The 20,120-nt window shown below is 39.7% G+C and overlaps 2 protein-coding genes across 4 annotated transcripts in view; both read right to left on the reverse strand.

Moving 5' to 3' along the window:
- Nucleotides 1-20,120, reverse strand: part of LOC139941959 (S-adenosylmethionine-dependent methyltransferase Rv2258c-like) — a 71,317-nt gene that overhangs the window by 38,439 nt on the left and 12,758 nt on the right. Inside the window, exons 2-4 of one of the 2 annotated variants that reach the window (XR_011786635.1) lie at nucleotides 18,427-18,638; nucleotides 16,792-16,914; nucleotides 13,946-15,534 (exon numbers count right to left, since the gene is read on the reverse strand). Coding sequence is in view for 1 of the 2 variants with exons in the window: in XM_071938607.1 (XP_071794708.1) it covers nucleotides 14,969-15,534; nucleotides 16,792-16,914; nucleotides 18,427-18,638 (901 nt within the window). In the remaining variant the exon portion in view is untranslated. Of the gene's footprint in view, nucleotides 1-13,451; nucleotides 15,535-16,791; nucleotides 16,915-18,426; nucleotides 18,639-20,120 lie in introns of those variants that run through there. The other variant, XM_071938607.1, reaches the window with a different exon arrangement.
- Nucleotides 184-7,873, reverse strand: LOC139941960 (fructose-1,6-bisphosphatase 1-like). Of its 2 annotated transcripts, none has more exons than XM_071938609.1 (7): nucleotides 7,722-7,873; nucleotides 6,723-6,933; nucleotides 5,922-6,177; nucleotides 5,175-5,318; nucleotides 4,744-4,881; nucleotides 4,359-4,478; nucleotides 184-3,657 (listed from the first exon to the last, which is right to left on the reverse strand). In XM_071938609.1, the coding sequence occupies exons 2-7, from the start codon at nucleotides 6,890-6,892 to the stop codon at nucleotides 3,469-3,471; spliced, it is 1,017 nt and encodes a 338-aa protein (XP_071794710.1). In that variant the 5' UTR covers nucleotides 6,893-6,933; nucleotides 7,722-7,873; the 3' UTR covers nucleotides 184-3,468. The 2 variants fall into 2 exon arrangements, with proteins under 2 accessions (XP_071794710.1, XP_071794709.1); XM_071938608.1 differs by having other exon boundaries at nucleotides 7,692-7,873.

Here is a 20,120-nt window from a genome sequence, read left to right on the forward strand (position 1 = left end):
GGTAACGAGCATTGGAGAGCTGTTGGTAGTACATGAACAAAACATTGTGGGAAATGACTCGCTCTAAAGTAACGTAGTTTTTGAGGAGGTAATTTCTCACTAAAAACATAAAAGACTTCTAGAAGTCTTTTATTCCTATCTGAAAGCACAAAAATTCATCCAACAAGGGTGTTTTTTCTGTCATCATTGTCTCGCAACTTCGATGACTGATCACTGATTGAGCCCAAATTTTCACAGGCTTGTTATTTTATGCTTATGATGGGATACACCAAGGGAGAACACTGGTCTTTGACAATTACCAAACGTGTACAATGCCTTTAATATTAACGGGCATTTTTACCCATGCTTTTAAAATAATATTATGTTTCTTTTGAAACATAGTTGTTTATTTAATGTATTCGCTCTAATATTAATAGGCATTTTCTTCATTTACAAATAACGTGGGTTCAATTTTGATTAGCCACATGGCATCTTTTAAATTAACAACTTTTTATACATATGACTGTGTAAGCTGCAAAAAAACTCAAAAGCGAGCGAGAGATTTGTGAAAAAAATTCAATTGAAGACAAGGATATTTTACCAGTATTCTTTGTATCCAGTGGCAGATCACTTATCATTACGTAATTTATATTATAGTATCAAAACAAAGCAATATTTGACATTAAGTATTATATATCTGCTGTATAAGAAATAAGCACATCATTGGAATAGAGAGTGAACTTATTCACATACTCTAACTTTCAATAAGCAAAATTACTTGTCAAATTTTGGTCAAATCCAGAGTTCACATTTTGAGAGAAAATGAAATAAAAACTTGTTCTTTATCTTGAGGATTTGGTGGTTAATCAAAATAAGCAATAGAAGGGGCTACTATTTCCTCAACTTTGACCGTGTTTCAAATTATATTATTTCTCAGAAGGAATAGTGGTACTGGTATGACATCAATAATCAGTGAACTTTCAGATTAAAATAAATCATATTTATTTTATGATTGCCAATCCTGTGCTTTGTCTCAAAGGCAGAATTAATTTAATTTGGAAAAAAATGTTCTCCACAACAATTGACAAAAATGACAGAATGAGTGCAATGGTGACGAGTTGAAAGATAGAAAGTTCCATTCCATGAGGTATTACAAATCCAGTCGAATGGAACATTCCATCTGTCAATGTCGTCAAATAATGATCTCTTTATTGAACCAATGCAAGACAGTATTTTGATATTGACTTTTTAATTTGTATGGATGGTTGAATAAAACTCAAAGGATGACTAAATTGTACAAGATGTGTGTTTTGTTTTTTTTTGGTTTTTTTTGAGAACCAACAAGGTTTTAAACTGGCTCATACTGTAAGACCATGTGAGATGTCTAACCCTATAGATGTTTCCCATTTCGCTATTCTCAATGGTTTCCAGTCAGAAGCCATTCACCACTAACTGCCACATAGCCAGGGATCACATCAAAGGTTACGATACAACCTTAAGGAGATGCAACTTTTTTATTTGTTGACCCCCCCCCCCCCACCCCCAGTCAGTTAGTTCAACCCAATATCAACTTGCTACCTATCTCTGGTTTTCACAACTGATCTCTATTGTTTTCACTGCCAACCCGGAAATAAAGCTTGATAAATCTTATCAATAGAGGGCAGCATTCAACCTCTAATGGTCAGTCAGCCAGTGATGTTTCCTGCATTCAACCAATCTTTTTTACAGCAATCACATTCTTGTAAATTATTTAATAAGCTTATTATTTGAGGAGCTGAAAGTTGCATGGAATGTTGTGATGTCTCTCACATTTGTTCTCATATAATCTCACAAAGGCATCAAATAATTTCATAAAAAACCATTAAAACTGGACTGTGTCATGTTCGCTCCAATTTCTTTCCCCTGATCCTCACCTCTTTGATAAAAAATTTGAAGGTGAATGGAAATCTGATGAACCTGAAATCAGCAACAAACGAAATCAGGAACAAACCTGACAGCTCACAGGCCTGTATTCTTATAGCGAACATTAAATTTTTTGAGTTTTTATGTTTCACCAAAAACTTGAAAAACAAAATCTTTTCATAGACTTTATGTTTTACCTTTACCTTCAACAGTTCTTTTTATTTTATACTCACTATAAAGCACAGTTTACCTAAACCACTTGATAAATTTAATCATACAAAAAGTGCACAATACATTCATTTCAAATATTTTCCCCTATTTTTACATCCATCTTATACATAATTAGTAAAGAATACTTGAAAGTGTTGCTTATTTAAGAAAAATATAAACTACTTTCAAAATTGGCCAGAAATGGCCAAAGGAAAAATAGTGCACCCCTTGTGCCCCAGTAAAATGCTACCCTGGTTTTATTGCTGATAACAGTACACGATGCATAAATTGATGTATAAATGGACATGGTACAACAATACTGTAAATAATAGTTTGTACATCTCTACTCCCAGAGAAATATATGAGGTATTGCGAACTTTAATCAGCAAATATCAACACTTTAACAATAGATCTATGAAAAAATATAATCTAGATATACATTCAAACATTCAGGTTCAGTCATAAACAACTTTGGAAATGTTATATTCTTCAATACAGAAAATACTTTATAAAAAATATAAATCTTTTACTAGAAAAATAAATGTTAGCTAAAGTATAATATGTTTGTTTTTTATTGTCATTTTGTCTTATTGTTTAGTCGTGTTGGGGAGGGTGTCTGGCTGTTGAAGAATTTTGTTAAAAGATTATGTAACGGAATTCCAGGCACACCAGCCAGACATTATCCACACCAGGGACCAATTTCATAGAGTCGCTTAAGCAGGAAATAAACTGCTGAGCAAAAAACTTACATGAAACAAGTCATAAACAGTACATATTGTTTTGTGCTCATGTATTGTTTAAAAGCATCTCTATGAATTCAAATTGGACCCAGGGTCGCTTAAAGCCATTATACACTTTCGGTAAACAGTATTGTCCAAGTCCCACACTTCGTGTATCACAACTTATATATAAAATAACAATCCTGTGGAAATTTAGGCTCAATCGGACATCGGAGTCGGGAGAAAATTACGGGAAAACCAACTCCTGTTTTCGCGCGTTTCGCCGTGTCATGACATGTGTTTATAACAAATCCGTAATTCTCGCTAACAAGAATTTATATTGTTTTACCGTTTTCTCAAAAAGTAAAGCATTTCATGGACTAATATTTCAAGAGAAGTCTTTCACCATTACCATCTGTAAACCCTGTAAATTATTTGTAAATCTGTGAACTTTTTTTTTTTTTCTGTACCGAAAGGGTCCAATGGCTTTAAGCAGAAAATACTGTGTAACAGTTGTAAGATACCAGTCACAAATTGTACATCATGATAGTTTGCCTGGTAACCTTATTAGTCCTAAACATAATTTTGTTGCGCTTAGCTACTTTTTGTGCCTTTAGCAGCTCTATGAAGGTGGGCCACTCTCTTGGACTTCTCTGTTTCACTTCTTAAGTTTCTTAACGATAGCCAGGAAGTCTCTCACATCATCTTCAGAGCCCATGATGACGGGGCACTTCTGATGTATCTGGGTGGGTTGAATGTCTAGGATGTTCTCTTGCCCAGTAGTCGCTAGACCACCAGCTTGCTCCATGATAAACGCCATAGGGTTGGACTCGTACAACAGACGGATCTGTTAAATCAGACAATTCAAAGGAAATTTACACCTTGAGGGAAAAGTTAATAAAGGTTCCCATTAAATTTACTAGAGTTGGTTCACAATATCTTTTAACAATGTCAATTAATCAATCAATCAATCACTTAATGCAATTCAACAAACTCAGCTTTCTACTGCTGTCATTGCTCCATGGTTACGGGCAGATCATATTAACTGGTTTATTCAATTTCAACCATCGCAGCTGACTGCAGAATTACAGTCAGATTACTTAAAAAATGTTTACTAGCCCAGCTATTTTCGTTTATTTATTCTGGTTGTGAAGCCAACGACTCTCAGAAAAGGGAACTTAATCACTATGCTAGCCAAGAACTCCATGGAGAGAAGAGAACAAAGGAAGTTCCAGTTTTAGATGTTGGAGGAAAACCCAAGAGAATAATTCCAGGGAAGACCCACACAAAAAACCCAAGTGTGATTCGAACCAGGGTCTTAGAGGTGGAAGGTGAGGAAAAAAAGCACTCAGCCAACCGGAACATCCCAATGGCGTAAGACCGTGTCTGATTTTACAGCTGCCGCTGCAGGTACTGCTGCAGGTACTGCTGCAGGCCTCCTATGCTTAACACAGGTCAATATAACAAACCCTACTTGCAGCTGCAGCCACTAGTTTGATAAGGCCTTATAAAATTCAAAGCTTGACAGTTTTATCATAGGCTGTTTACCTTTCCATTGGGGCTTGCCTTGTTCCCAGGGTATAAGAAGATCCCTCCATACACCAATGTACGATGGACGTCAGCTACCATGGACCCGATGTAGCGTGCGTTGTATGCCTTCTTGCCCTCCTGTTTGGATTAATAATAATAATAGTCACAATAATAATAAGGGGATAAAAGAGTGGCGACGAGTTCTTTTAAGAACTCGTCGCCACTCATTTACAAATGTGCGATAAAGGCCCGAGCCAAAGGCGAGGGCCTTTATCGCACAGTCGCGACCCTGTGTAAACGAGCCGTTACAATCCACCTCAGCAAGTAAAAACCACACAGCACAAACCCATCCTTTTCATTTTTATTCTAATAAGAGCGTTATCCAGATCCAGATCAGACATACCTCAGGGAATTTCTTCTGTCTGACGTACTCTGTAATAGCAGGGTCCCAGGATGATGCGTAGCCCTCGTTGATGCTGAAGATTTTACCTCTTGGCTTCACTTGCATCGCACGGTCAGTGAGGACAAACTCCCCGATGGCCTGTAAATAAAATACCATAAGCAAATAATATCAAATCTGAAAAGTCCATTTCGTGGCAAGTCCAAGAAAAGGATTACTTTTGGACGGTCGTTTTGCACAAATCAGTCGGACCTTGGCGCACCACTGAGCATGGCAATACTGAGCATGTGTGCGCATGCTCAGAGCCGCAAAAAGCATTTTTTGTATTCCTTGTAATGCGCAGTAGAGTATATTTATATAGGTCATTGCGCAAGTAAATGTCCGTATTATTATTATTGGTGTACAGGGTAAAACAAAGTAACAAACTGACTTACTGGATCCAACATAAATCCATTGACACCACATCCTGTGGTCAGTACCACCATGGTAGCGCTTCCATATAGTGCATAACCTGCTGCGACGAGATTGGTACCAGGTTTGAGTACGTCATCTTTGAGAGATACTGGTCCTGGTGTCTCCTTGAAAGTTTCAAACAAAATATGAATTATCATTAATTATTTTGTCCTGATTGCGTTGTTGAAATGATACTTTTTGTAGGCCTACATGAAAAAAAACTAAAACAGATGAGGAAGTAAAAATGAGGGATACACTTTAAAGAATTTTGGAGTATTGACCAATCTATGACCCTACCTTTAAGTTAAGTGCATATATTTTTTCAGCAGGTACATAATGAGCAACATTTTTTCATAACATACAGGAAAGCCCTTTTCACATTGTATTTCTTATCACCATGGAATCAAGCCCTGGGGGGGGGGGGCACCCTAGCAAACTTTCACTCTGTCCCCGCATATAAGTCCTTATTTCACAGGGTTCCTATTGCAAAATTCAAGAAAACCCCAGGGTTATACTCTGGAGCAGGGGTGTATATTTCCCAGGGTTTGCTCATTTGCTGGGGTAGATTTGCGAGTAAAGCACTCAAAGTGTGAAAGGGCCGGCTGCTATTCCCCACGGTTACCCCAGGGATTAGGGTAGTGCGAACCAGCCCTGAAGTTGGGCTGAGGTTGTGTGTCAACCCAACACTTCTAAGGAAGAGAGTTACAACTGAGCTTCAAGGATTATACCTTCTTCCATATGGAGAATATCGTTCCGATGGACACCAGGCAATCTATGTTGGATGACCCGTCCAGGGGGTCAAAGGCCACAATGTACTTTCCAGCCTTCTTGCTGTCCACCACAATGACTTCTTCATTCTCCTCCGAGACAAGGGCGCAGGTCGTGAAGGAAGACTTGAGAGCATTGATGATCAGATCGTTGGAGAGGACATCAAGCTTCTTCTGCTCATCACCTGTGACATTAGTTGTACCAGCGATGCCAAAACTGAAGAAAAAAACAAAATAAAAATTACTACACTGTAATAGATGTGCATGCCTGAACAAAGGTAATTGCCTCCATGCCCTCTGGTCAATGCCTTGGTGCCCTTGAAATGCTCCAGTAGAAATGTACAACTTCCTCATAAGTGCCCTTTACCACGGAGAATATGCCTTGGTACCCTTGCCCTTTCAAAAACGAAACATAAAGGCCTGGAAGTCAAGTTTGCATTAGGGATAAAGAATACTATACATTATTGTAAAGAGATGCACAGGAACTTTGAACTTTTATAAAATAAAAAAAACAATGGTGGCCATGACAACGCTGCTCACTACATTCCACTTCAGGCATGAGTGGGCAAGAGTTACATCCAGGCGATGAAATGTGCGCTTGAATTTTTCTTTTAAAAGGTCAAAATTTCAAGAGGAATATCTAAAAAAGTTGCTTAAAAAGTGGTGGCCTGCTGCAGAAGTTTGTTTGACTGGCCTTTGTTGGCGGTCTCCAAAATTGGTTTAGGAGGCATCAGTCATTTTCCCTCGTGCTGTATTACTCACAGTTTAGAAATGCCAGCTTTTCTGACAGCGGATGAGATTGCTTTAATTGCCGTCATGAGTGAGTTAAGTAGTTGCGTCATCTCCCCTGTAGCGCCCTCACACCGCGACTGCTCCTCCAACATGAAACGAGTCAACGTCATGAAATCTGTCTGTATTTCTTCTGAACCCATCTTGAGGTTGAGGTAATGTCACAATTTACCTTAATTAAGACCTGTGGGAGATAAACCAAATGAAATGTTTTTGGAATGTTGAGAGTTAAAAAAAAAAAAAAAAAAAAAAAAAAAAAGGCTGATCGTAGGGTCCCACATATTATTAATATTATTATCACCACTAACATTACAATACAGGGGCGATGTTTTCTGAATTCTGGGTCAGCTCTTGTGCTAGCTGCAATAATTGAGCTCTGTGGGGGGGGGGGGCACCAGTTTAAAGCAAGTGCCCCTGTAGTTCGATAAACGTAACCCTCCTCTCGATGGCGGGAGGATGGAGGGACGATTATCGCAACTAGTGCCCCTGTGCCATGCCCCCAAATTATGCAACTGCAATAATTTTTCAATCTTATTGGTTTTTTTTTTTTTGTGGGGGGGGAGGGTGTTGAAGCAGTTCCACTTAAATCTCAAAACTCAAAGGATATGCTGAGCTGAGGATACTCGGTTTATTAAATAATACAGAGATGAACTTGAAGGGTTAATTTTAAGAAACACAATAAGTCCCTCACCCAGCCAGAGATGATGTACAATTTACAAAACAAGGTTTAAACAGAAAAAGGGTAATTGTACATAAATAATCCACTGCACTATTATTATAGCTACACTTCCTTGTTTTGAAACGGCCCTGGCAGTCACGCCTACAAAACCGTCCTGGCAAAAACTGGCATTGTTTTGAAAGCAACTTTTCCAAACTTAATAAGCTTTACAGCTAAAAAGAGATGTTTTCTTACTTCGAGACTAAACTAAATGTTTCACATACCACTTTCAAATCAAAGAAATCTAGCAGTACCTCTGTGTTTAACTCCCTGGTTCTTGACGAAACGCTGCTGGAATCAACAAGCTATGCTAGGTGTGCATGTCCGGTCCTTCCTTTTGATTGTTTTGTATTTTAGCCTAATCGCCGTGATACAGCAAAAATACACGCACTACTGCACTGTGTACACATAGCAAAGTTGCAGGTGCTATCAAATTATTTTGTTTACAAGTTGGGAGATATAGCGCCCTCTGTCGTTATCATCTAACGCTTTGCGGCTAAAACTTGTTGACAGTGACAATGAGTAAAGATTTACTACATTAAAATAATAAGAAGAAGAAACAAAAAATGTTTTTAAAAGGCCCCCGAAACCATCAGGACCCGGGGTGGGGGCACAATATTTTTGTCTGCAACTTTTTAAAGTTAAATCTGATTACCACAAAGCTTTTTCCCAAATGATATTTTTTAGCGCGTCATGTAACCCCAATTATCGGGGGAGGGGGGGGGGGTAAGCTTTTCCCATGGCAACAGTTTCTTTGGCCTTGGACCCAATTATTTTTAAAGTGATTATTGTCTTGTAGTGAGGTGTCGTGTGGTGGCGTTAATGCATTGTGGGAATTCAACAGATCGTCAACCTTCGATGGTGAAATTCTTATTCAGCTTTAGCTAGCTAAACTAGGATGGTGCAAAAGTGACTTGAGAAGGCAGGGTGCATAACAAATAAAAAGTGAAGATAAGGCGACCACAAGACAAATGGTCTGCGAAATGGACGATAAAAACTTAGAGTGTGTAAAAACTGTAGGGCCAATTAGAGGAGATGTGAGCCCACAACAGGTAGCCTCATCCCTCTGAATCTGATCTGGTTTATTTGAAGGCTGCATGCTATGGAAGGAGACATCACACAGCGGATGCTGGGAGCTGGTTCATAGGTGTTTGTCACAAACACAAAACAACAACGAATTCACTTTAAGTCCTTGAGATGGGCTTCCAGCAGTATGACCAGCAAGACCGCGAGTTGCACCGCCAAGCACTAGGTAAGTATTTTGTACTTGTAGAAAGAGCAATAGAACAATGCAGAATACTCGTTCACATGTTCTGGAATTCGGGATATTCAAAAGTGTTTTGTTCTTTAATCACTTCTTTTCATTTTACGGTCGTAGCGCAAAGCCAAGCAAATTGTTAACGTTCCATCATTTTCACATAAAAAAACACTACATACTTGGGTAGCATTGGGGAGTGTTCACTTTCAGAGATCACCTTTGCAGCAAGACCAACCAGTTTTACGAGCTCTTGCTCCGAAGTAATTACTGGCCCTAGTTGTTTCCTCCATCTTTTTTTGTTGGCATGGGAGGCAGAGGCAGCAAAGCTTGTGAGTACCGTAATTTTCGGATTATAAACCGCGCGGCGTATAAACCGCACTTCCTCAAAATATACAAAAAAATATTTAGGTGTCGGCGTATATGCCGCGCGGCGTATAAACCGCGACCAAAATAAAAATAAAAAACATGAAAAAACTAACCTCAAAACACGGAAGTGAAGTACGCAAACCTGCCGCGCGTTACGGGTGATTTTTTTATCTCACACTATCAGTCCTGAGTTATACTTTGTTTCCATCAACAACCCTTTTCAAGAATTTGCGATTTGATGATCGGTTGTGTTGACCATGTTTTGTGAACTTCTTTAGGAACAAACTGTCCGTGAATCAAAGATCGGTCGACAACGCACACCGAGAAATAGTTGAACTTTGCCCTGCATCGCATCGCCCTCTGTAGACAAAAGTTGTCCACGTTTGATTAGACTGCGCCCCGAGCCTCGAAGCGTGGGTCAGACGTTCAAGCTATTTGTTGTACAATGGGCAGCCGCTCTACTCGATCCGTTCGAAGTCGAGCCAAGATTTTATGAATGGAACTATCACCGGCCAATCAACAACGGCCAATCATCAAACGGCCAATCACCGCATGCGTACACACAAAGGGGCCGTGCTTGTTTGCGGTCCACTTTGTGGCGATGTGCAGTGACAGGCGGGCGGCACATCAGTCAGTCTTGTATAGTTGCCGCAATGTGGGAGTTGCGTCGTAATTGCGTAGAAATGTATTGAAGTTTACACTATTGATCGTAATTGAAATGATATATTATAGGATAGTATTCTTTTTGTAAGCTGGCAGCACCCCCTTTGCGGGACCACATTATTGTTTGTGTTGGATAATTATTGATGAAAGTTACAACTGAAAATACGTTTATTATTGTGATACTGAAAAAACCCAATAACAGTTTTAAAAATTGACAAAGTTAAATCCTACTTTATTTGTAGGTAAGTGAGATCGTGTTGCAATAAAAATTAACTTCAGACAGTGCGTTGACTATCGTTTCAACATAGGATTCGTCTGCAGAAGCAGTGATAAAGAAACAGTGCGAAGATTTATATCCAAGGAATCCTTTGCCTTCCGTTTCGTTTAAATAGAAAATAGACAAACCAAAACCAAACAGTCCTTTTCAGGGCTACATGTACCACAACACAAACGAGAGTTGTCTATGACTGTTGTATCTGTTTACAATGTTTAAAGGAACATTTTTTAAACATGTAAACAGCTCCTAAAAAAATTCCTTTATAAAATATAAACGAAATAATAATGGGGACGGCTAAAGTTGTTCCCTCACTTTTATTGTATAGCGGTTGAAACAAAATACGCTACCTTATTGTTTGCGTAATCATAAGGACAGGGGATTCACTTTTATTAAACATCGGAGTAGACGGGAAATGCACATGTACACATGCGAGTTCGTAAAGCTAGCAATCTGTTAATTGCGCTGCTCAATCTCGAAATTGCACAACCGATGTTGGGGGGCACCGTATTGAGCGATGTTCGCCGACGGGTTGCGCTACGCCATCATATTTGCGCCGCCTGGAAATAAAATTCCCAATGTTACTGGACTCAACAATCAGGCGGTTTGAAAACGTTTTGTTTGACCCCGGCGCGGCATAGTTCTTTGCGTACGTCCACGACGAGTGTAGCCTGGATGTCTGACGTCAGTATATAAAGATCGTGGGATAAATAGACAGGGGACGAGTCTATTTCGCTGAGACACGAGTATAGCTTGAATGTCTGACGTCAGCATGTACAGATCGCTAGGATAAATAGACGGGCACCAGTCTAGTCTAACCCGAGTTGCGCTGAGAGGGGGAGCTGAGGGCGGTTGATAAACGTTTTACAAAGGAAACACGGATCGGAATACAATTGTGGTAGGATTTTCAACAGGATTTTGTCATCACACAGGCAGGTTTTTGTTCTCGTTGAAGAAAAAAAACATTATTATTAAAATAGTTTACGAACGATCTTTCTTTTAAAAAATGCCGTTTTTCTCTTAAATATTTATACGTCGGCTTACAAGCCGCCCGGAGAATAAACCGCAGGAGTTCAAAAAAATGTCAAAATCAACATATAAACCGCGGTTTATAATCCGAAAATTACGGTACCCTTAGTTTTAGAGTATATTTTTATTCATTTTGTGGAACCAAAAACATGTTTTATACCTCACTGTGAGAGGCAATGCTTCACTTCGTCGCTAAATTTCTCCATATGATTTGGTCTGGGCTAAAAAATCATGTGGTTCCGTAAACATTTTTTTCTGGTGCCCAAAAAATATATGAGTCTACCATCTCGTTAACAAATAGTAGGCCTGTTGTGAACATTATTGTTGAGGATGATTTATGAGCGTTCAGATCAAACGTATTAATTGGTTCAAGAACAAGTGCCGTTAAACATTAATTTTTAAGAATACTGGGAGTATGCTCGCAGGATCCCTAAAAGGTAATCAGTGGATAGGTGAATATTCAAGGCAGACACATGTACAAGTTGCGTCTCTCTAGCATGCCTAGTGTGGGAGTTGTCAAACAAACCGCAGAATTTGTTTCAGGTCATTTTTCGGCGGCAAAAGTCATGTATTGATAGACAGGTCAATGGTGCGTTTATTTGGTGGCCATACTTCCCTGGACGCTGGCCCTGCCTACAAAATCGTCACAGAAGCAAAATGAGCATGAGGAGAAAGCTCATGAAATGGGCTTTCCAATGGTATAACTTTTGAAACTTGTTGAAATCAAACATTATTCTCATGGTGAATTGACCCTCTTTACTTTGTGTTTGCTCTTTGACAGCTCTGTGTCCATACTTTTCAGCACGTGAATTTATTTAAAGACTTTGGACACTATTGGTAATTGTCAAAGACAAGTCTTCTCACTTGGTGTATCTCAACAATGCACAAAATAACAAACCAGCCGTCGATTTCACAAAACTCTCCCTAACTTAAGACTAGTCTTAGGACTTAGGACGAGTCCCAACCCTGCACTGTAGCATACAAACCCTAAGATTAATCCTAAGTTAGGACGAGTTACTCGTCCTAACTCGAGATAAGACGAGTCCTAACTCTTTGTGAAATCGACTGCTGTGAAAATTTGAGCTCAATTTGGTCGTCGAAGTTGCGAGATAACAATGAAAGAAGAACACCCTTGTCACACGAAGTCGTGTGCGTTTAGATGGTTGATTTCGAGACCCCAAATTCTAATTCTGAGGTCTCGAAATAAGATTCGTGGAAAATTACTTCTTTCTCGAAAACTACGTTACTTCAGAGGAAGCCGTTTCTTACAATGTTTTATACTATCAACAGCTCCCCATTACTCGTTACCAAGAACTGTTTTATGCTAATAATTATTTTGAGTAATTTCCAATAGTGTCCACTGCCTTTTAATTTCTACTTCATATCACAAAAAATTAACAAAAAATTCTGTCGTGTAAAAAACAACAAGATCAAACGCCAATAATTAGTGACCACTATTTGGTTTAATTAATAAACAAAATGCCACAAACATTCAAAATGTAATACAACACATTAACTATTCACACTTTGTAGAAATTATAATATCTTCCCTATTGTTAAAATAACTTGGTCTATTTACAAAGATCCAGCCTCTTCCCTTCACGTACTATAAGAATACAAGTAGCGGCAGTGACTTTATTAAATAAGTACCTATGAATATTAAGACTATTATGTAATATATTTTAATATACAAAACCACGATAAATTATCGCACTGTACTGTAGTCTACATCCACTTTTAGTTAATGAAAAACATTAAAAATATGAATTTACAAGTGCATAAATACGTATAGAGTGCTCATAAACTCCCTTTTTGCACAAATTAATTTACAAAATAATACATTCATTTCCAGAGAAAATAAAATAAAAACATAATCAGTGTTCATCGTTACTCTGTTTACTATTAAAGGTATTGGCCCAATCCACTTGACGTCAGTCACGCCATAGATCTTGCCTGCGCCATTTTGAGAGTCATTTCCACATAATAATATGATACTATGCAGTGTGCGTTATAGACGCACATATCCTTTGGCTTTGGCTCTGGCTTCAGTGTGGCAGGAGATTCTGTCCCCATACACCATACTGTGTCTTGTGGAAACTTTGCCTTAAAGCGCCCTCTTGTGACTCATCTTCCTTCAGCCCACCATTATGGGGACACGCGGCACGCAGGCCGGACAAAACCCCTTGAGGCGTCTTAATCATCGTGCAAAATGCAAGCTACTTCAAAAGTTATAACGGGGCCCAAGCCCGAGCCTCGTAGCCCATGTTTGGAAAACACCCTATATCTTGACTCCCAAAATGGCAGACCATGGTCAGACTGTAGCAGCGTATGACGTCCCCGAGTTTAATTGGGATGCCTAACGTCAATATTCGTGTTTAGATTAATTATTTAACAAAATGTTCATTCTAATGATGAAACTATTCTGTTCCGTCTCACATGACGTTATCCAAAACAAATTTCTGTAAAACAGTGTTTAATTAATGATTTCCAGAACTGGCTTGAGGTTGCAAGGCAAATCATTGCCTACTAAATTGACCATTTCCAGCCTAAATAATATGGTTGGAATAACCCAAAACATCTACACACATTTTAAAGGTTCAACGAGATTGGTACCACTTTTAATGTTCCACATACATTCACAGCAACTTAGTTATGCACATTAGCGAGGTTTAGCTGCACGTTACGCGAGAAAAAACGTGAACTTCAAAAAATTGTGTCATTTCTACGACGTCACCACTTTGGCTTATTTCATGCTCACGTATGACGCCTGCACATACGTACCCGACGTGAGAAATGGTAATTTCACGTATGCTTAAAACGTGAGACTTTTACAGCAATTTTTTTTGACGTTCACGTCCACGTTTTGCTCGCATACGTGCAGCTAAAACCTCACAACTGTATTGGGTAATGACGTAGTACGTGGGACATGTCAAAATCTTATCTTCAGTTGAACCAACACGTAAGCAAAAAAAGTGCGCGTTTAGAAATCACAAACAAAGCTGCCCTTAAATCGGCAAACCGATATAAATACAAATTAACTGCCTGACCCAAACAAAATTTTGATTTTTTTTTTTCGAAACAGCTATTTATTATTAAGGTTCGAAGAGGTAGCTTATAAAATAAACTTTATCTATGTTACAGCTGAATTTTTAGCATTTTTTCCCCCAAGAAATAAACGGCCATTCAAAAAGTTACGAGCATGCTAGGTAAAATGAAAAGAAACACACACGTCTGTGTTTGTGAGTCTTTTCCTCGAAGGTTTTATAATCGATGCTAGCAAATATTTTACATGACCATAATAATTCTCGTAAGAGCAAAAACAGTTCGGTGGCACAACCTTTCCTTACAATATCGAGTCTATACACACAATATATTCATTCGTATAAATTAGAGAAACATTTACAAACTTTTGAAACATAAGAAAACAATAGTGCAACAGTAAAAAAAGGGAGAGAAAAGGGCATTCTTTTCCTGAAAAACGCGGGAAGTGTGTTGTTCAGTCTTGCTTACTCGTCTGTTTAGTTTAGACGCGGAAGGGTTAAAACCTCAGCGAAGACAATCTTGCTGTGTGGATTTTCTCGAGTTGCAAGTTTTCCTCACAGAGACAAGAAGTCTACCTTTTGCTCAAACTTGTCTCTGTTCTTATTCTAGTATAATTTGGGATGTCCTGTGATAAAATAATAAAGGGCTAGACAGAATTTATAGGCACTACATATGCATTCTCCTCTTGAACAAGGACAATGCCTTATCGTCAAAATCCATTCCTACATACCACCAAAATAATGTTAATATTCTGTACAAGGACTTACTATCCTGTTGTAGTGTACCGACTCACGCTGTTGTGAATAACATAAAATGGCGCCAGCAACTTCAAATTATTGCATACACCCCAACTTGACTGAATTCGGCCTTCATTCTTTAAGTTTACAGAGAAAGTGACAGTTAAATGACCCTTCAAAGGGCGATGGAAATGTCTCCACGTTGAACCCACCATCTCGTAGGGTCTCCTCCGCCCGTTCCCTGCCCCACATGTTCCCGAGGCCCTCGCCACCAGCGTTGAGCTGAACCGTCATGCAGTGGAACATGCTATTGGTGTAGAACGTAGACGCGAACGGCATGTCCATGTTGTCCTTAATCTCGGACCTGGCGTTCACCTCCATGACGGACATGATCCCACCCGGAGCAAGGACTTTCCGGACGCGTTCCAGGATCTTGTTCGGATGTGCCATGTCGTGGATGGAATCCCACGCTAGGATGTACTTGAACCTCCCCTCCCAGTCATCCGGAATATCGTGGGCGTCCATCTGAAGGAATTTGACATTGGTGAGGCTGTGTTTGGCGATACCCTTCTGCGCGGCCTGTGTGGCATGGTTGCAGATATCCACGCCCAGGATTGAGCTATTGGGAAACTCCTGTCCCATGAGGAGGCTTGCTCCTCCCTCGCCGCATCCAAGATCTAGCACCGAGATCCCCGACTCTGTTGGAGTAAAAAGGAAAACATTCTACGTTATTCTGCAAGACAAAACATTGATACAACGGCAACATTTCAACGGTCTTCGATCCTGGTCAAAACTTGTTTGCACCTCAGAGGGTGACCATAGCCATTATTTGGCAAACATTTCAACTCACTTGTAACAATTCAATAAAGAGCATTATTTGTCCATGTTCCACTGACAAGAAAACTGTTGGAGTCAGATGACTAGACAAACAAGATGGGTATACACTGTAAAAAATATCCGTACAATTTGCGGCACTATACCTGGCAGAGGGTGCCAGGTAAAAATATTTCACACTGTAAGTTTTGTAAATTGTGCCTTGAAGGGGTAGTTTGCAAAACTCCCACCGTGAAATTTACGGCACCTCAATACCTGGCAGCTAGGGTGCCAGGTAAAGTGCCGTAAATTTCACTGTTTTTTTTATACAGTGTACGTGGAATGAAGCTAATTTAGTGGCCTTTGTCACCCTTCACATTCATGATGTAGGCACGCTGGGTATCATCAACAAGGAGCTGGGCTGGTAGAGCAGAATGCACAAGTTTATAACTCCCTAACTTTTTACGAAGCAGCTATTTTGGTTAAAGGAACACGTTGCCTTGGATCGGTCGAGTTGGTCTTTGAAAAGCGTTTGTAACCGTTTTTTATAAAATGCATATGGGTAGAAAGATGTTGTAAAAGTAGAATACAATGATCCACACAAACATGCCTCGAAATTGCGTGGTTTTCCTTTTACCTCGTCGACAAACACGTCGGCCATTTATGGGGGTCAAACTTTTGACTCCCATAAATGGCCGACCGTGTTAGTTCGCACAGTAGAAGGAAAACCACGCAATTTCGAGGCAAACTTGTGTGGATCATTGTATTCTACTTTGAAAACATCTTTCCAACCATATGCATTTTATAAAAAACGGTTACAAACGCTTTTGTTTTGACCAACTCGTCCGATCCAAGGCAACGTGTTCCTTTAAGTGCCTTGCTAAATGACACAAGTGTCATGACTCATAGGTGTCAACCCACACTCTGCTGCTGACAACACTAGAGCTTGGGTCCGGTGACCTACGCTTGGCTACAACACGCCGTATTATGAGGCTAAACCCCAAATGGCAGCTACGGTTATGGCTACGACTTTGCTATGTGTGTTGGGATGGCGCGGAAATCTAGCCGTATCCGTAGCTGTAGCCGCTAATTCGGGCACGGCCTATGTAACGTACCCTGTGGGTTATTAATGCTATACGTACCTAACATGTCTTTGAGACCTGGGATTGACGGGATGAATGTCTGCACAAGATGCCGTTCCCACCATACGAGTGAACATTCATTCATAAAATGATGAAAGTCACCAAAGTGATCGTACGAAACGCCTGTAAAGAAAGAAAAACAACCAAGATATGAAGACGGTCACAGGTCATAAGGAAATAGATATGTGACCTGCGAAAATAACCAATAATCGGACATCAGGGATTTGACAATATTTGGACAAGCATTTGGGCAAATGTCTCTGCTGCCTACATTTTACCACGATTTATTGCACATTGGATCATATGATAAGCAAAATCCAGTCTTGTAAGTGTACAAAAGAGGGAAGCTGTCCGTAATTAGTTTCAAAATTCTCGAGTACCATGTGTCTAACAAAAAACTATTAACGGAAAACGTGTGCATCAGTGGCACTCTCCTCCTCTAAATGTCACCGACAAAGAGCAGAAGAAACAGATTTAAAGCAATTCCCAGTTATTTCTCTATTGACACACTGACCATTATTTATACCTAGGGGAGAACGACCTATGGACTTGCTTGACTCATGCTTTGCCTCAATCACTGTGTCCTTTTTGTAAACCCAATGATCAATTTAATTGAACTTAATTGCAGCTTTCGTGGGTCCAATTTTGCACACAAACTCGCATGGCACAAAGCAATTATTTCAAATGGGAAACACTGTTTATCAATATCATGTAATAGGCCTACATTGTCATGAGTTGCTAATAGTTTGTCATTGTGCCGAGTCTTATTTGCTTTGCCCCAAGTGCGTATTTTACGGCAATGTTCTTTAGGTGTATTCGCTGTTTAAAGCCATTGGACACTTTCGGAACCGAAAAAAAAAATCACAGATTTACAAATAACTTACAGGGTTAACAGAAGGTAATGGTAAAAGACTTCTCTATAAATAATATTCCATGAAATGCTTTACTTTTTGAGAAAACATTTAAACAATTATCAATTCTCGACAACGAGAACTGCGGATTACACATGTTATGACACGGCGAAACGTGCGGAAACAAGGCTGGGTTTTTCCGTTATTTTCTCCCGACTCCGATGACCGATTGAGTCTAAATTTTCACAGGTTTGTTATTTTATATATAAGTTGCGATACACGAAGTGTGGGCCTTTGGACAATACTGTTTACCGAAAGTGTCCAATGGCTTTAAGTTATTGGTCCCATTATCACTTGAATCACTTTGCCGAAATGGAAAATAAATGAGCCCGGTCTACCAGTTTTCCCAGAACTGGTCATATATGGGAGACGCTATCTGGCTGCGTTCGCAAAATGTGTACGACTGTATTCTCAATACACGAAAATTTTGTGGGTGTTTGTTTGCCTGCTTGATAAAGACAAGGATATCGTGATAGACTGCAGTCTTCAGGTTAAATTTTTGTCGAAGTGTATCATGATATTCGGCTTGTTCCCATAATGTTTTATTAAGACCGGTGTTGCATGCAGGAAATAATGTCACAGGAGTCCCCGACGCATAAATTCCCTTTGAATGTAGGACCTTTGGCGTCACTCATTATTAAGTTTTTGCAAAACCATGGTGTGAAGATTTCAATAGAGGGCAGTACATAGATTGTTTATCACATTGTCTGGGGTGACGTTTTACCTTTGGGCCCGTCCAGCTTAAAACTCTCGATGATATGGTTGAAGACCTTCCCCTGCATCGGCAGAGCCGCAGCGAGGATGGTGAGCTCATAGCCAAGTCCCGGGGTAGTCAAGAAGATGGCGCGATGAGGCGGGAGATAGAATCGTTTCCCCGTAGCGTCCATGTTGACTATCCGCCCCGTAGTCATCGCCCCGAGCCACTCACGCACGTACCTTCAAGAAAAGAAAATGTCAACAGCTTTTTTATAATCAAATAGCGGGTAAATGTTGTGATGTTACAGCTGTATGAGTTCATTATAAACAATTGAAGTCGCTAATTGCTGCTGGTTTCCCCTCGACACGGGGTGGTTGTAAGGGCGTTATTCAAGCATACAGTTGACACTCACCAAGAATATTTACCCACTCCTGGGACACTCTTAACCATATTAATACAGGCTTTCTCCATAAGACGATCTGGGGTGGGTTTCACAAAGAGTTAGGACTAGTCTTATCTCGAGTTAGGACCAGTTACTCGTCCTAACTTAGGACCATCCATGCAATTTGTATATCTCCTAGGACTAGTCTTTGTGAAATCGACCCCAGAGCATACTGATCGAAACGTCGAGTTGAAACCAACTGTTCTTTATCATTACATGGTGTTACTCCAAACCTTTCTATATCGTATTTTCACCACGCAAAGTTTCAAATCCTACGCAAACCCTTACACAGTTTCACACAAGAAAAACAAAATATATTACATTTTGTTTACTTAAACGTACGCTGGAGTTTTGTCTAATGTTTTAACCTCGAGATTGCTCTTCCCCCAAAAAAATCTAAATTGTGGCATGGTATTTTGGCTTGTGATATTATTTTTGTTTATATTATTTTTGTTTGCATATTTTTGTTGTGCCTTTAAGTTACTTTTTGTGCTCAAATTGGGTTCAGGTTAATGACTGCCAAAAAAACGCACCCGGTGTAGCCTACAAACCATAAGTGTTACAGATTCATGATTTCGATCAAAAGAAGTGTCTCCATCGTGACCGAAAGCAAAATTAGTCGGGAGGGGAGAATGTTCAACCATCCGATCAACCAGACCCCCTGGTCACAAAACTCGGAGAATGGGATGACGCTGATAAATACAACATTGACTTTAACAAAAAATGTATTTCATTCCCACGCCGTCTAGACAAACCATACAACTGACTTGTCAACAAGTTTCGAGGTCAAGCTTAGTTAAAAACAGCGGAAAATATTCAAACGGTGATTTATTTCGTCTTTTCTGCAATTTGTTAATAGTTGGTAGTTTAGGAAGTCTGCCGACTTTGTATCGACATTGTATCGACTTTGACAGATATTTTGCAGTTAGAAATATTTCTCTGAAGGATTCGACTCTAGAATCTTCTATTCATAATGACTCCTTCTAAGTTTGTATTCACAAATTACTAATCCTTGGGCCTATGCATGGGTTATTCACCCTCGCATACAAAGGTTGTTTTTAACCCACACAAAAATTGTCAATAATTGGGGTGTCTTCCTCATCAAAGATGACCTGTGATCTTTAATTTACGATCAACCTTATCTGTTTCTCAAAACACGGCTAAGGCGTAGTCTTCAGCTTCCGCTTAGTCCACGAAGTACCGTACTGAAAGTGTACGTTTGAAATGTTACCTATATAAGGAGCCCTATCCTAAGCCTAAGCACGGGCCTACGCGTGAG

Source organism: Asterias amurensis, chromosome 9 (assembly GCF_032118995.1).
Source record: "Asterias amurensis chromosome 9, ASM3211899v1".
Taxonomy (NCBI): domain Eukaryota; kingdom Metazoa; phylum Echinodermata; class Asteroidea; order Forcipulatida; family Asteriidae; genus Asterias; species Asterias amurensis.